The 17,981-nt window shown below is 46.3% G+C and overlaps 1 protein-coding gene across 1 annotated transcript; it reads right to left on the minus strand.

The window, feature by feature from the left end:
- Positions 1-8,408: 8,408 nt before the first annotated feature.
- On the minus strand, positions 8,409-14,215 carry ZNF689 (zinc finger protein 689). Its single transcript, XM_070413580.1, has 3 exons — positions 13,693-14,215; positions 13,352-13,465; positions 8,409-11,177 (listed from the first exon to the last, which is right to left on the minus strand). The coding sequence occupies exons 1-3, from the start codon at positions 13,895-13,897 to the stop codon at positions 9,994-9,996; spliced, it is 1,503 nt and encodes a 500-aa protein (XP_070269681.1). The 5' UTR covers positions 13,898-14,215; the 3' UTR covers positions 8,409-9,993.
- Between the last annotated feature and the right edge of the window lie 3,766 nt (positions 14,216-17,981).

Here is a 17,981-nt window from a genome sequence, read left to right on the forward strand (position 1 = left end):
CTGGTAGCTAATAGGGCACTCCAAGGGTTGTACAAATGTAGATTTAAATATATATATATATATATATTTTATTGATTTCAGAGAGGAAGGGGGAAGGAGAGAGCGATAGAAACATCAATGATGAGAGCGAATCATTGATGGGCTGCCTCCTGCACACTCTCCACTGGGGATGGTGCTCATAACTCAGGCATATGCTCTGACCGGAAATCGAACTGTGACCTCCTGATTCATAGGTCGATGCTCAACCTCTGAGTCACACTGGCCAGGACAAATGTAGATTTTATAGGAAGAAAATTGGGGCAGGGATGCTATTAACAAGAAAATAAATGATTATTTTGGGGCCAGGACATCTTGTGGGAAGAGAAGGGGAAGGTTTTTATTTCTCAGGTTGCTTCTTCTTTTGGTGGAAGCGGGTGGCTGAGTGGGAGGCGGGGAGAAGGGAAGAAGAAGGGCCCACTTGGCAGATTACCTCACTGGTGATTGACCAGAAAATACTATATTGGTTGATCAAGATTGTTGCTGGGAGAGGTGGAAACCGCAATTAGAACGGGTATTAAATCAGGTTTGGTATCACGGATTTTTAGCACGAGGCCCCATTTGGGGCCTATGGGTTTTTTAACAAAAATCATCTTCTGGCTCCCAGGTTTAGCTAAGCGCTTAGTGTAGAGCCCTGCCCAAAATAAGTACTTAATAAATACGAGCTTATAGTTGTAATTGTAATTATATTTCCATCAGTACCCTGTCTTGATCAGAAAACTTGGCTTCAAATTATGGCTCATAAATGAGTAATAAAACTGGGAAGTGAACCAGTCATCTCTTAAACTGTTTTTCAAGCATTTCCAACCAAGTATTCATAAGAGCAGAGAAGGCAAGTTCTAGAGGTGTAACAAAAAGCTGTCCACCGCAGCAGTGGAACCACTTTGAAGACATGGCATGGCTTTAAAATGCATGTAAGTTTGTATTCTATTTCATAATACACCCAAATTAAAAAGAATATACAATCGAAAGTAAGTCTTGCAAGTGTTGAACACTTACACTGCTGTAGAGTGTAAGTTAGTATAACCACTTAGGAAAACTGGCGGTATCTACTAATTGCATACGCAATTCCACTTCTAGGTGTATGCCCAACAGAAATGCATACATATGTTTACTGTAAGACACGTGCTCAAATGTTCACAGTAACACCAGTTCCAAGGGCTAAACACTGCAAACAATGCTCAACAGTAGAATGAATAAATTATGGGATATTTATTAAATGGAATACTATTCAGAAATGAGACTGGTCTACAACCACATGCATAATATGGATGAATCTTGTAGGCAAATGAGTTGGCAAAAGAAATCAACACAAAAAATAGTATATTATATATGATTCTATTCACATAAAGTATAAAAATAGAAAACTAATTCAAGCTATTAAAAATCAGGATAGCCCTGGCCAGTTTGTCTCAAGGGTTAGAGCGCTGGTCAGCTCACCGAAGGGTCTCGGGTTGGATTCTGGGTCAAGGGCACTGTACCTGGGTTGCAGGTTTGGTGGGGCGGGTGTGGGAGGCAACCAATCAGTGTGAGATGTTTCTCTCTCCCCTCTCCCCCACTTCCCTGTCTCTAAAAAATCAATGGGAAAATGTCCTCAGGTGAGGATTGACCACAACAACACAACAAAGAATCAGGATAATTCATTACCCCGGGGTGCTCCTAGGGTGTTTGCTAATAACATTCTGTTTCTTGATTTAGGTGCCGGTTGCTCAGATGTGTTGAATTTTGTGAAAATTTAGCTTTACTCTTATGATATATGAACATATCCTATGTGTATTCTTCAACTAATAAAAAGGTCTCCTTCCTCTAGTCCCCATCCCCTCCCTAGATGCAACTTCGGTTACCAGTTTCTTATGTCCTTCCTGAGATAGCTTAGGTGTAGAAAAGCGCATCTTAGGTTTTTTCTTTTCATAAGTAGTATACTAAACACACTGTTCACCTCCGCTCCAACCCCCACCCCGACTCCCCCACCTTAGTCATGCAGCGGCCTCCCATGGTCTCCTCTGCAAATGGGCTCCATGGCCTAGCACCCCCATTCCCGTCACCCATGATCGCGAGCTGAGGCCTTGGAGGGGTCGCCACCGAGGTTTCCACCAGCACACAAGCAAGAGCATGGCCATCCCCTCAGCGGCTGGCTCATGGCCACCATGACTGCTTGGGTTCCACTTCCAGCAACAGCCCCCGGGGAAGTGCCAAGTACCCTGGGGAAGCCACCCCCACCACCGTGGTCTTCCCAAGGCCGGCCCACGTCACTGGTGGGTGAGCTGTTTTCTCGGGGCATCCACTCTTGTGTTCATGGCCACAGTGTTGGGGTCCCCAGAGCACTTGGAATCTCCCCAGGCCTCCAGCAGCACGATCACCTGTGACCTGGCTCGGGAAGCCACAAGGAAGCAGCAGCCTGGCAGCCAAAGTGGGCCCCATCCGGAGTGGCCACCACCCGCCACCAGACTTCAGAGGCGCTAGGCTCTTTGAGCTCCTCTCCCGCCTCCGCTAGCCCCTTTCCCCTCCTCACACCATCCCATAAACTAGCAAGCTGCAGCACGCAGAACCATTGGGTTCCTTCATGTCAAATGGTGAACAAAAAGGAATTGAGAGAGCCCCACTCCTTACTACCCAAGCCACATTCAAGCCTTCCTGACACCCCATAACCGTGTGCCTTGTACCAAATGGAAAATAAATGACCAGCAGCCAGAAAAAAAAAATACTGTTCACTTCGCGTTTTTTTCTCACATCTTGCAAATTCAGCACATATAGACTGCTGCTTTTTGAATGGCTGCATAGTGTTTCATTGTGTGGATGAAACAACTTATTTAGTCTGTGAAAATAATAAAGAAAACCTGATTGAAAATGGAGCCAGGAAGCAGTGAAGATAGGGATCGCATCACTTCGCAACTTACTTTACATCAAGCATGTCAAACTCGCGGCCAACAATGAGTATTTTTGCAGCCCAACCAATATAACAGTATGTCAGAAATGTTTTGATAAAAATTTTGTAACTTAATTTTCACAATATCCTGTTATACATAATTATTTATAATGAACTACAATGTTCGCTAATGACCTATAACCGTGTTGCATTCATTTCCCTTACGCACCTTACACACAGGCGCACCATTTCTCTCCACTAATACCAGCAGCAAATATTTTAGCAGCCGGTTGCCACATCATTCGTCTTGGACTTACTTGTTTGGTGTGCTCAACAGGAAATATTTCGCTTTCGGAGAACAAGAAAAATAGGTTTATTTGTGTGACACTTATTAATTTGTGCAGTTATTCAGTGTCTGGTAAGTTACTGTTCAAGAAAAAATATTAATTTTTATTAACGTGTTCTATTATGGTATTTTATGTTACTCATTTAGTTCAGCCCTTTGTATTCTGCATGTCTCTATTGAAATAAACCTACGTTTCTATGAAAATTGAAGATTTTGTTTTTTGCGGCCACATAAACTTAAACCTTGGTTATTTGGCCCATATTAGCCTTTGAGTTTGACCTGCTTGCTTTACATATACCAGCAGGAAGAAAGATTTTCTCCTTACCCAGCAACAACCCAGCCAATGAGAAGCTGCCACAAAAAAACACAAACAAAAAAGAACTATGGTCCCTCCTCATGCATAATTTTAACTAAATGGATAGACTACCGAAATTAATTTAGAACTCCAGTGACCATTACAGGGAATTGTGACCTCCCCAAACTTGTGTTTCTCAGAACTAAATTAGAAGATCATGGCTCAAAGTAAACAGACTGAATGGGATGCCTATTTTAATTGGTACCTGAAGACTTCCAAACCTATTCAAGACTCTGAAGTCACTGGGGTAGCAGACACACAATACAATATACAAATGATGTATGGTAGAATTGTATACCTGAAACCTGTATCACTTTATTAACCAATGTCACCCCAATAAACTAAAAAAGGCTCTAAAGTCGCCACTTTACAAAATATCACTTATAGATTAACCAAGATCGACAAACAATCGAAAGAAAACAAAAAAGCTTCTGGGGCCTCTTTTCCCCATTCACCATCCTCTTGTCTCCAACACCATCTTCCTCTTTCCTTTCTGAATCAGCCTGTGTCCTGCCCCTGCCCTCTTTGTCTCTGGGCATGTGGCAGCCGTCTTGTGCCCAGGTTCTCCCTACTGCACAGTCCCCACCCGCTCTGTGCCCTCCGCTTCTTCATTCTGCTCCTCTCCCTGGACTTCCCTGTTTCTCCTAACCTCTCCCCACTCCTTCCTTCCCTGAACCTATTAGAGTCAGACCCTCTGAGGATCCAAACGGGAAGCCTCTAATTTCTTATGTTCCCTGAATTGGGAGCCATAGTCAGGGATTTTTCCAAAGTAACTGAGGATCCACAGATTTGCTGAGGAATTTAATGTGGTAATTCAAGTTGATCAACCTGGTTTCTCTGTCTTCTATCAGCTAGTTCACATGCTTGCTGGGGAAGGCCAGGCCTACACTGGATGAATCCTACTAATTGTGTCTCTCTCATCGATGTGTCTTTTTTTAAAAAATACATTTTTCATTGTTGATAGTATTACAGATATCTCCCATTTCTCCCTCCTTTACTTCCCTTCGCCCAGCTCATACCGCCCCCAGGTCTTCATGATCCTATAAGTATGTACGTTCTTTGGCTTATCTCTTCTTGTCCCCTCAACCCCACATGGAGGTTCCATGGCTCCATCATTGATGTTTCTTCTATCTCTCTATCCCTCTTCCTCTCTCTCTAAAAATAAAAACATTTTTAAAAATGCAACCAATTTCTGGGTATTTATTTTGTATCCTGATACTTTCCTAAATTTATTTATCAGTTCTAGTTTTTTTGGGTGGAATCATGTCATCTGCAAAGAATGAGTTTTACTTCTTCCTTTCCAATTTGATCACCTTTTATTTCTTCTTTTTGTCTGATTGCTGTGGCTAGGACTCCCAGTACTATGTTGAATAAGAGTGGTGAAAGTGGACATCCCTGTCTTGTTCCTGATCTTAGGGGAAATGGTTTTAGTTTTTTCACATTAAGTATAATGTTAGCTGTGGGTTTGTCATATGTGGCCTTTATTATGTGGAGGTATGTTCCCTCTAGTCCCACTTTGCTGAGAGTTATCCCAAAGGAGTGCTGGATTTTGTAAAAAGGTTTTTCTGCATCTATTTATATGATCATGTGATTGTTAGCCTTCATTTTTTTTATGTGGTGTATCACATTAATTGTTTGGTGACATTTTCCAGTTTCTTGACTGATTGTTCTTGGGATTTGGGAAAACATACATTTCTCAAGAAACGCTGGGAAGAAATTCCCACATGTACACACAAGAAGGAAGCCCCAGAGGCACCAGGAAGATGAGAAGAATATGGGGCATGAAAGCTAAGTTACAAGAGAGGTTAAATAGGAAAACTGAGGTAATCAAGATAAAAACTGAAGTATTGATTTGTTAACTAACTTACCAGTCATCTTAAGGGACAGTTTAGGGGAGTACTAAGTTGTACAGCAGCTGGCTTTGGAGTGAGACCTGGCTTGGATCTAGCCCTTAGATTTACTAGATATGTGATCCTGGGCAAATTACTTATTACTATATCACTGAGCCCCAGTCTCCTCCTCTACTATAGGGAACCAACACCAACCATCAGGTGTGCAGTTTGAGGGTACCCTACTTAGAAGTTAGCAAGTTAGTCTGTAAGTGTTTCATGGATGCTGGCAGAAGACCAGAGCCTCCTATGTGAGAGACAAAAGATCTGATTCATGGCTCAACAAGCAGCCTCAGCATCATGTATGCATTCGTTCTTTTTGCCCCTAAGTTCCACAGAGGCACCATGGGGGGCCCATATGGATGGTAGCTACATAGTGAGTTGCATTATAGGGGAGGAACAATGAGCTTGGGGAATCTGCTGCTGTATAGTAAGTGGTAAGTTACTCTTTGACCAGATAGACACATCACCTCTCCCTCAAGGTTCTCGCTGGGAACACATCCTGAGAAATGGCCTGGGTAGAGTGGCCAGAGCCTTGCCTTTTTGTTTGTTTGTTTTTGTTATACTCAAGGTTATGGTTGATTGCAGCAAAAGGATACAGATTAAAATCAGCAAAGGGAAAAGGCGCATGTGGCCGAGTCCAGAGAAAGAAGGCCTAAACTTCCAGGTGTTCTCTCCCAGTGGCGTTGAACAGAAGTGCATTTAATTCTCCCAGTAATGATTTGTGATAATATATACAAATTGCTGCCAACCAGAGAAGCTCACCTGAGCCTTGCTGTCCAGGATTTTTATTGGGAGTCAGTCATATAGACAGGGAGTGCCTACACCACTGATCTCAGCTACTTAGATCCCAGCCTCCCCGAGCAAAAACAGGCATTCGCCATTAATCACATTGTTAGGATAAACTTACCTGGTCAGACTGGTACAGCATGGCTCAAGGCCTCCAGCATTCAAAAACACTCCAATTAGACAAAATATTCCGAGGGCTCAGAATTTATCTCCCACAGTGAGCCAAATGCCAGTCCTAAAGATGAGCTGTTTTTTCTTTTTTTAGTGTGCAGGGTTTAAGCAATCTCAGTCTGCTGAGTAGCCCTTTTCTGCACACACCTGATCTCTAAGAATTAGAAGCAATTTAGATCCAATGCCCAGTTCTTCAGGACCCAGCCACCCTGGTGAATCACTGCTGGTACATTTGGGAAAGGCTAGGAAGACCTACTGCATGTTTTTGCCAATGTTAACATGGTCCTTCATCAATAGCACCCAGCCTCCCCTCATTCAGTGGGGCTTTAGGTCTGGAATTGGCTAATGCCTGAGAATTTGAGGGCAGGGCCTTGCATTTTGGGAATACTCAGCAAGATATGTAGCAACATGAGACACCCATGGAGGAGCATCTCCCAACACCTACTTTATGCAGTTCTTATCAAAATTAGATTGGAATGCACACAACGTGTCTGACAGTACATGGGACATCACAAATGTACAACGAAGTGACTGTAATACTACTGCAGTAGGCAAAGAATAAGCAAAATGGATCCAGTTGATGCAGACTACTGTGACAAGAAATTTAGCTGAAGCTCTAGCTAGTTTGGCTCAGAGTGTTGGCCTGTGGACTGGAGGGTCCCGGGTTCTATTTTGTTCAAGGACACATGCCGGATTGCGGGTTTGAACCCTAGTGGGGGGCGTGCGGGAGGCAGCCAATCAATGATTCTCTCTCATCATTGATATTTCTATCTCTCCCTCTCTCTTCCTCTGTGAAATCAATAAGCATATATTTTTTTAAAAATTTATTTGGAAATAGATGGGGACAGAGGCCAGAGGGAAAGTTCTTTATTGTTTTTAAAGATAGATTTTAGCATGTTTGTAGGCGTGGGTGTGTGTGTTCCAGAAAAGAGATGGAATCTAAAACAATAAAACTAAGAGGAGAGAGAGAATTAATAGATGGAGCAAAGTCCCTGAAGGGGCAGTTGATGAAATCCAGGCACAGCTATATTGATGAGCATTGCATGTGAGAGGCTTTTTAAAAAAATGTTTTTATTGATTTTAGAGAGGGAGAGGAAGAGGGAGAAACCTCGATTTGAAAGAATCAATTGGCTGCCTCCTGCATGCCCCCTACTGGGGATTGAGCCCACAACCCTGGCATGTGCCCTGACTGGGAATCAAACCAGTGACCTCTTGGTACATAGGACTACACTCAACCAACCGAGCCACACTGGCCAGGGCATGAGGGACTTCCTTGAGGTGGGATGGAAGCAAGTAAGAGTGGTCTCACTGGTAAATTTGGAGTCAGAGTGGGGAGTGGAATGTTCAAGGAGTTCCTATTTAATACCTTGTTTTCTTGGTGAAGAAGGTACTACTGGCTCAAGATAGATGGAAGACTTAAGTGACACTGAAGATTTAACTGAGGTTGGAGATCAGAAGAGACCAGTTTTTCTTCATAGCTCATATATAGGCATAAAGGCAGATGGGAGATTAATCCATATTGGGGCTGTGTATTAGTTAATTCTTTTGGTTGCAAGTAAAAGAAACTCAAACTACCTGAAGCAGAAGGGGAAATTACGGGAAGGATACAGCTGGTCATCAAATGGGCCCTGGGACTGAAGGGCTTTAGGAAACCTAAGAAGTTGTCTCTCATCTCTGCCCTCTAGACCACATACTGGAACTTGGCCACCAATGGCTCCCAAGTATTAATGAGTTACAGTCAGGTCCAAAGAAAATTATAAATTGCTTGGTAAAGAAATAGTTAGGCCGGCCTAGTGATAAAAGTAAGGAAAAGAGCCAATTCTAAAACGGGGGCTAGGCAGTCCTCTAATAGGTCTTTGCTAGGGTAGGGCAGGTCTCCCTCAGAACTGTAAAAATTTCTACTTGGTTAAGGAACTAGACTCACATTTTATAAACAGTAATTCCACAAGGAACATAATCCATTCAACAGACATTTTAATGAGATCCAATCTGGTCGGACCCCTATCTTGGGGTAGCTCATCATCCAAAGAGAAACAGTTACAATGGAACTTGCTAAACACCAGAACAGAGGTCATTACAAAGCTGTGTTCCCAGTTGCTCCCGACTCCGGGGCTGAGATCAGAACTAAAGTGGTAGGATGCCCCCTTCTAGCTGTGGTAATGAGACGAGTCAGGTTTGGAAATTCCAATTTGGTGCAGCTACCCAAAGCAGTGATAGGCCTGTTCATTCAATGCAGTAAAGCTTTACTGAGCACCTACCTTGGGGTGGGTGCCCTGGAGGCTTATCAAAGATTAAGTGAGACACATTGCTACCTCTGGGGCTTCAGTGAGGGGTCAGGCATGAACACAACTTGATGACTGTATACTCTTTCTGTTTTGTATGCAATCACCTAACTTTCTACCCTCCTTGAATGGCCTCACCTCATTTTATGAAAAAAATGACTGAGGACTCATGGAAGGTTCTGTGTTGAAGTGAAATCTAGGCTCATCTAACCACTGGCTGCATGGAACCAATCCAAACCCACCAGACCAAGTACAAGCCGGTCCGGCTCTCACCTCTTGCTGCTAGCACATATGCCTCCCCCTGCTTTTCCTTAAGATCAATCTTGTCCCACCACTCGCTGAACTTATGTCTCAGACCCAACTTGAACCAATTGTCCAGACAGAGTGCAGAAGAGTTAGCTTCACAGCATGTGGTTTAAAAAAAGAACCTTAGGTTTTGGGGTGTCTCCAACCCAGTAAACCCCAGGTACAGGCTGCCACTCCTCCCAAATCCAATGCAACCTAGAGCTGTTAAAACAAGTCCAGACCAAGGAGGTATACACTGTGGTGCTGGCTTATTTTTGTATGGCCCTTTAAAAGGAACATTGAAGATCATGTTTGCAGATCATGTGTGGGAACTGAAACCCTATCTTTTAGGAATGATTGACCAAATGCTGTTAACCTGAACGGCTGCCACGTAGAGGAAATATTAAACATGTTCTGGGCAAGGCATACAGGGAAGGAGTCCGGCACTTACCCACCCTCTAAAGATCACAGCTATCCCACAAAGAAATGACCTGCCTTGTGAGGTAGTGACCTCCCTGTCAAGGGAGGTTTAAAGCAAGAGTAGAACACCACTTGGCAGGAGTGTTGTAAAAAGGGGGCCACACCGGTAGGAGGAAGAGGCAGAGGTGGGGAAGATCCTGCCACCTATAAATAGGATCCTCCTGACCGCATGGAAGGGGAGATCCCTATATGCAAATTAGAAAGGCAGCCAGCCCCTGAAGTATAAGGGGAGAAATTTTACCCTGATGGTCACACACAATTTCTTTTAGGATTGGATAGCTTGTTAAACTTGAACCAAATGATGTGACCACTCCTAAGGGGACCATCTGTTCTAGACAGAGTAAGGCAGCCAGGGTGGTAGAATGTACTCAAGTTCAGGTCTGTGGCAGGAGACCTGGGTTTTCGTTCTGAACCTGCCCTGTATGACCTAGGGCTTCTCCTTCCCTTCTCTGGCCTCTCAATGAAATGAAATGATTAAGACAGTCCTTCCCATTCTAAAGGGTACTGCCCTTCTGACTGGTTCCTTCTATAGCAGGTCTAGGGCTACAGTTTTGGACTCGGGGGCTACACTTGTGCACGGCCAGAGACCACCTCTGGCGGAAGCAACGGCCACACTCAAGGCAGGGGAAAGGCTTCTCGCCAGTGTGCAGGAGCTGGTGCTGCGCCAGGTGGCTCCACTGGGCAAAGCGCTTAGAGCAGAGGTCGCAAGCGTAGGGCCGCTCGCCTGAGTGGACGCGCCTGTGACTGGCCAGTAGTGAGGGGTAGGCAAAGCGGCGGCCACAGTCATCACAGGCGTGCAGCTTCTCCTCGGTGTGCGTGCTGCGATGTATGGCTAGGGAGCCGCTTCGGCGGAAGGCACGGCCACAGTCTGGGCAGGGGTAGGGCTTCTCTCCTGTGTGCAAGAGCTGGTGCTGGAGCAGCGTACTGCGCTGGGAGAAACGGGCCTCACAGTGCTCACAGGCATAGGGCCGCTCGCCGGAGTGCACTCGCCGGTGGCTCACCAGGCGGGAGGATGAGGAGAAACGCCGCTCACAGTCTGGACACGGGTAGGGCTTCTCGCCGGTGTGGATGCGCTGGTGGATGACCAGAGCGGTGCGCTGGCGGAAGCGGCGGTTGCATTCCAGGCAAGTGTAGGGCTTCTCTCCCGTATGTGTGCGCTGGTGGATGGCGAGCAGGGATGGGTAGGCAAAGCGTCGCGCACAGCTAGGGCACTGGTGGGGTTTTTCCCCTGTATGTGTGGTCCGGTGATTGGCCAAGGACCGGCTCCTCCGGAAGCAGCGGCCACAGTCAGGGCAGTGGTAGGGCTTCTCGCCTGTGTGGATAACCTGGTGCTGGGAGAGGTTCTTACGCTGGGAGAAACGTTTGCCACATTGGTCACAAACATAGGGACATTCACCAGAATGTGCCCGCCGGTGACTGACCAACAGAGATGGGTAGGAAAAGCGGCGCCCACAGTCTGGGCAAGGGTAAGGCTTTTTCAGATTCTGGGCACACTTGTGGCTTTTGAGAGCCGGGTGATCAGGGAAGGTACAACCACAGTCAGGGCAGATGGGACCCCCAGATGTCTGTCTGGGAATCAGTCGGGGCTTGCTGGGCTTCCGTCCTCTCTTCCCCTTCCGGGGTGCCTCCTTAGGTGGGAATACTTCCTCCTCTCCATTCTTCTTTCTGGTTCTGGTTTCTACAGGGACACAGGAGAAATTAATTTAACACATACTGGGCTACTACTCTTGCCTATTATAGTGTTTATAGGTTATAAGACAAATAAGTTGGCCCCTGTCTTCAAGGAGTGTTAGTGACACAGACAACCTAATACAGTATGGAGGGAATTACAGGAGCCCCAACCCAGCTTGGAGAAGTTGGGGAAGGTTTCTCGGAGATTAAGCGGACTTTAAAAATTAAACATTTTTGAAGAGGTAAGTATAAGGTAGAAAGTGGAAACAACGTATGAGCTAGCAGAGACTAGGTCATAGGCCCTCTAAGCCAATGGTTCTCAAATTTTATTGTGATCAGAATCATTTGGAGGGCTCCTGGAACAGACTGCAGGGCCCTGCTCCCAGTTTTCATTCAGCAGGTCTGCATCTGTAACATGATCAGGGTGATGCCCATACTGGTCTGAGGACCACACTCTGAGAACCACTGCTGTAAGGACTGTGAACTCTATTTTACCCAATGGCTCTCAACCTAAACATACATCCCAATCCACTGGGGCTAGTAAAACACACACATTCCTAGACATCTACAAAGGTGAATAAATAGTTCTGGTATGGGTTCCCCCAAGTGACTAGTGTAACTGATGGCCATTTGATAACCCATCTTGGCAAAAAATGAATAGTTTTTTTATCCTCACCCGAGGACACGCAGAGAGAGAGGAAGGGGTGGGGTGGGGTGGGGGAGGGGGGGACACATCGATGTGCGAAACATCAATAGGTTGCCTTCCCTACATTCCCTAGGGATCAAACCCTCAAGCCAGGTATGTGCCTGACCAGGAATCAAACTGACAACCTTTCCCTGCACAGGACAACACTCAACCGAGCCACTCCAGGTGGGCTAAATGGTTTTCTTTTCCCTTTATTATTATTTTTCCATCACTATTTACAGGCTGAATGGTTTTTGTTTTGTTTTAAATATATATCTTTTTATTGATTCAGAGAGAGAGGGAGAGATAGAAACATCAATGGTCAGAGAGAATCATCAGTTGGCTGCCTCCTGCATGCCTCCTTCCCAGGCATGAGCCCAAAACCCAGGCATGAGCCCTGACTGAGAATCAAACCGTGACCTCCTGGTTCATGGGTTGAAGCTCAACCACTGACCCACACCTGGCTGAATGGTTTTAAGCAAGGAAATATCATGGTCAGATCTGAATCTTAGAAAGATAGCCCTGGTCTTAGAGAATCTGACAGTTCCATCTGCCCCTGTGGGTGGATCTGGGCCATTCTACCTGAATGGCATTAATCAGAGCCTTGCTTGATCCTGAGGAGAGTGCTGTATGTCTTGCACTGATGGGGGTCCTGCCAGAGGTCAGAAAGAGGCCCCTGCATCCCAGGCAGCTGTTCTCCATGAAGTCCCTTTGACCAAAACACAGAATTCAGAGAGGTATAGGTTCTCTCTCCAAGGAGGGTGGGGCAGGGATCCTGGGAAGGAGGCAGGAGGGTAGTAGCTCTTTATTCACACAATAGAGAACTACACACACAGTCAAACCTCGGTTCTGGAAAGTTCCTATCATGAACAATTTGCTTCTCCACCTGACAACCCTTTCAAGCTGATACCTGTATGGTCATGTGCAACAAACAAAGGAGAGAATGTGCACGTAGGAGTCAGTTTACCACTGTTAAAATCTCAGGATATTGTGCTGTGAATATTTTCATGGTTGTTTTTTTTTGCTTTTGTTGCTGCTTGTTATTATTAAATCTTCATATTTTACTGTACGTTTCATTTCCTTTTTATTAAATTTTCATTTATATTTCATGTCTTTTTTGCTTTTAAAGTATCTATAAATATTTATAGATTAAACAGTACATTAGACATGTACTGTATATAAAAAAGGTTAAAACAGAATCATTTGGGAGTCTGGAGTGAATTAATTCAATTGACAGTATTTCGAATGGAAAAATATGATTCGGTTTTCGAACAGCCTTACGGAATGAATTCAGTTCGAGAACCGAGGTTCCACTGTAGTTGGTCTTCCAGCTGACAGTTAATCTCTGGTGGACCAAGCCAACACCGTCATAACCGGTCCCTGAAACCGTGAAAAGGAACTCGGTAAACGGAGAACTGCAACATGGGTCACGGCCACCGAAACTCTGGACCGAGTCACCACAGGCTGCGGGCCCCCCACGGGCATTTTTCACTCACTTCTTTGGACCATTAGTCCCCTGGGGCAGTCCTGTGGGTCCAGGGCAGCTGGTTCCCAGTCTTCGGTATTCCGTTCCAACCAGGAGATGAGGGCTGGTTTGGGACCCGCGCACCCTGGGGAAGGAGAACCAGCTCATAAGTAACTCCGGGTAGATATGTTCCCGGAGCATCTGCTGCCAAGCCCCCGTCCTCCTGCACTGACGCAGCCTGGTCGCAGTCCAGGACCCTGGACACTCTGCTCCCCACTCCCCTCCCCCGCCCCCCCCACCTCCCCACTCCCCTCCCCCGCCCAGCTCCCCCATCCCCTCTGCCCCGCGGAAGCGGATTGGACCGGGCCTCACCGAGCGCGCCCAGGTGGCCGTAGTTCTCCCGCATCACGTCCCGGTACAGGGCCCTCTGCGCGGGCCGCAGGCACCCCCACTCCTCCGGGGAGAAGTACACGGCCACGTCCGCGAACTTCACCGCCCTGGGCTTCCTTCCCCTTCTCCGGCCGGGTCCGGCCTCTCCGGGTCCCCGCGCGGAGCGTGGAGCGGAAGGCGGTGCCATTGGGCCAGAGAAGCCGGCGCCACGACCTCCCGTTCCCGGCTCGGCCCCTAGCGGACCCCGGGATTTGGGAGCCCTCGGGGTCCCGGGACTGAGGTCCTAGGGCAGGCCAGGAGGGAATCGCAATCAGCCGCCTGCGGGGCTAACGGAAACCTCTCGCTGTTATTCAGGAAACTCCTGCCCGAACGTGGGGGAAAGGCACCGGAAGATGCCTTCGGCGAAAATGGCGGCGCTGCTACTGCACCGCCTGGGCCTGGAACACAGGCGGCTTCCAGCTATCGATTTTATTGACCAGAGCGCCATGACGGCTTCCTACCCTCTTTGCCCTCAAGTGTGATGGCGCTGCGATTGGGCTTCACGCCCTTTTTCCTCCTCTCCCACGCGCTCATTGGGCGGCGGTGGAAGATCGAGCGTTCTGATTGGCTGCTGACGAAAGCGGCCTGTTTGAACGAAGCCAACGGCAGTTTAAGGGCAGGAAACTGGCCCCGGTGTCCGTGACGAAGTTTTGAGGCGGGAAAGCCTCCAGGTGGCCTGGGATTAGCCGGCGGCGGTCGGAGCGCTGCCCACCTGAGGGAGGGGCGGGTCTGAGCGAGGGAGCCGCTGGGCTCCTTTTCGCGTCTTTCTAGAGCAGCGGTTCTCAACCTGTGGGTCGCGACCCCCATCGCCTGAGACCATCGGAAAATACATATATAATTACATATTGTTTTTGTGATTAATCTCTATGCTTTAATTATGTTCAATTTGTAACAACGAAAATACATCCTGCATATCAGATATTTACATGACGATTCATAACAGTAGCAACATTACAGTTATGCAGTAGCCACGAAAATAATTTTATGGTTGGGGGTCACCACAACATGAGGAACTGTATTAAAGGGTCGCGGCATTAGGAAGGTTGAGAACCACAGTTCTAGAGGAACCGTCTCTTTGGATAATGGGGAACTTCCTCGTTGCCCTTTTGGGAAGGAAATTACTGTTAAGAGTTTCGTCTGTGCTGGCCACATACCCAGCATATTACACATTCTATCTTGTTTATTCTTTGCCACCCCTGTGTGAGGTGGTGGTTATCATTCCAGTTCCACTAGTGAGGAAAGATACTGCTAGCAACATGGAGGGAGAGATTTAAATAGGGGCGGGTGGGGTTGGGGGGGGCCGATAGGGTCTTATTCATGCCGCTGACTAGGCACTCTCCCCTCCCACGACCTTGATTTGCTGGGTAACTCAAGAGCCCACCCGAGCGCCTGGTCTCCTCTAGGGTGCAATCTTTTGTGTATCCATACTTTATTTTTACGTGACACTTGTTCAACGTACAAAGCATAGTGGTAGATAGTGAGAAGAGGCTGGGTTACAAAAATAAGCCCTGAATGAAGTTTACAGTCTAGTGAGGCACAGAAAGTCACAACTAATAATAACAACGATGCAAGCATGTATGGGCAAGATATACTGGGAAAGAAAATTGCTGCTGGGACCAGTCAGCTCAGCACCTACGCCCATCGGTCTGTCCCCCCTTCTGTGTACGTGTTGTGCATAGTTTCGCCAGCTCATCTTTGCCCAGGGGGGCTGGGGACAGGAGAATATACTATTTGCTATACAGTCAAACCCTGGTTCTCCAACGTCTCCCATCTCAAACAATTCAGTTCTAAGTTCTCGACCAAGCTGTTCACTGAAAAAATGTCTTGGTTGTTGACCAAAACTTCAATTTCGACCTGACAACCCTTTCACGCAGATATCTCAGCATGACAAAAAGCATCTCTCAGGCAACAAAGGAGAGAATAAACCTACTATTAGCACAATTAAAACATAAAGAGGCCATCAAGAGTGCTAATGTTGCTAAGGGTGTGAAGGTGCTCACGAAACAACAATCACAGGCGATTGAATAGGTAGAAAAACTGTGTTGATTGGATAAACAAAAGGCAGTTAGCTGGTGACAGCAGTTCAGAGGCAGTGATGTATGAAACATTCCTTTAAGGCTAGTAGGGGATAGTTCAATAAATTAAAGAAAAGAAATGTTTATTTATAGATTAAACAATACATTAGACATGTACTGTATATAAGAAAGGTTAAAACAGGGAATCATTTGGGGGTCTGAAACAGACTAATTCAATTTATGTTATTTTAAAAGTAAAAATGATTCAGTTTTCTAACAAATCGCTTCTCGAATAACCTTCCAGAACTAATTAAGTTCTAGAACTTAGGTTTCACTGTATCTTTTTCTTTTTTAATCCTCACCCGAGAATCAACTTTTTCCATTGATTTCTAGAGAGAGTGGGAGGGAAGGAGGATGTGGGGGTGGGGGGGGAGAGAGAGAGAGAGAAACATGGAGGTAGAGAGACACATTGATTGGTTGCCTCCTGCACAGGCCCTTGACCAGGAATCTAACTGGTGACCCTTCGGTTCGCAGGCCGATGCTCTAATCACTGAGTCAAACCGGCCAGGACTTCACTGTATCTCTTACATCAGCTGATGACATACACATTTATCTTCCCAACCCATTAATATTTTTAATGATTTTTTTAAAAGTTATCTTTATTGCCAAAACCGGTTTGGCTCAGTGGATAGAGCGTCGGCCTGCGGACTGAAAGGTCCCGGGTTCGATTCCGGTCAAGGGCATGTACCTGGGTTGCGGGCACATCCCCTGTAGGAGATGTGCAGGAGGCAGCTGGTCGATGTTTCTCTCCCATCGATGTTTCTAGCTATCTATCTCTCTCCCTTCCTCTCTGTGAAAAATCAATAAAATATATTAAAAAAAAAAGTTATCTTTATTGTTAAGAGTATTACAAACGTCCCCCCTTTTCCCCCTCTTTGCCCCCCTCTACCCAGCTCCCACCCCACCCCAGGCCTTCACCACCCTATTGTCTGTGTCCATGGTCAATGCATATCTATATATATAAAAGGCTAATATGCTAAGTGTCCATCTGACCTGTAGCTATGATGCACACTGACCACCAGGGGGCAGATGCTCAATGCAGGAGCTGACGAGCTGCAGTGACTTGGCAGTGGCGGTTCTCTGGCACCCACCCCGAAACCAGAGAGGAGGGAGCCTGATTGCCTGATTCCTTGTGGGGCCGTGTGATTCCACCTTTGGCCATGGGTTATGTTGTTACTGGGGCACTGTTGGCCCCGATTCTGGTTTACTGCACACTTGCGTTTGCATTCCACACCCTGTACAACATCAACTTTGCACTCCGGGACCCCTTGGGGGATGTTGGAGAGCCGGTTTTGGCCAGATCCCTGCAGGCCGGGCCAAGGGACCTCAGAGGGACCCTGCCAGAGGGACCCTGCTCACTCCTGAGACACCCTTCGAGCCACAGCGCCACCCCAGGTGCAGCTGGCCAGGAAGGGACCATGGGAGGTTGGCTCCAGGGAGTGTCCAGCCCACCTCACCAGTTGCGTCCTGCTGACCACCTTCTAATTAATTTCCTTTCAATGTGCATGAATCCGTGCACCGGGTCACTACTATCCATATAAGTTCTTTGGTTAATCTCTTCCTACCCTCCCCTCTTCCCTCTGAGATTCTTCACTCTGTTCCATGCTCCCATGTCTCTAGATCTATTTTGTTTTTCAGTTTATTTTGTTCATTAGATTCCACATATAAGTGAGATCATGTGATATTTGTCTTTCTCTGCCTGGCTTATTTTGCTTAGCATAATAATCTCCAGGTCCCTCCATGTTGTCTCAAAGAGTAAGAGATTCTTTTTTTATAGCTGCATAGTATTCTATCATATAAATATGCCACAGCTTTTTTTATCCACTCATCTGATGGGCATTTGGGCTGTTTCCAGGTCTTAGCTATTGAAAATAATGCCGCTATGAATATAGGGGTGCATATATCTTTTCTGAATATACTAATAAAAACTAAAGAAATTGAAGCTGTAATAATAAAAAAAAAACTAGCAGCAAACAAAAGTCCTGGTCTCAATGGCTTCACAGAGGAGTTTCACCAAACATTCAAAGAAGAACTAACACCTATCCTCCTCAAATTATTCCATAAAATCCAAGAGGAAGGAACACTTCCAAGCTCTTTTTACGAGGCCAGCATTATCCTAATTCCATAACCAGATAAAGACACTACAAAGAAAGAAAA

This window comes from Myotis yumanensis, unplaced genomic scaffold, assembly GCF_028538775.1.
Source record: "Myotis yumanensis isolate MYYU_CA2020_CCGP unplaced genomic scaffold, mMyoYum1.0.hap1 SCAF_4, whole genome shotgun sequence".
NCBI lineage: Eukaryota > Metazoa > Chordata > Mammalia > Chiroptera > Vespertilionidae > Myotis > Myotis yumanensis.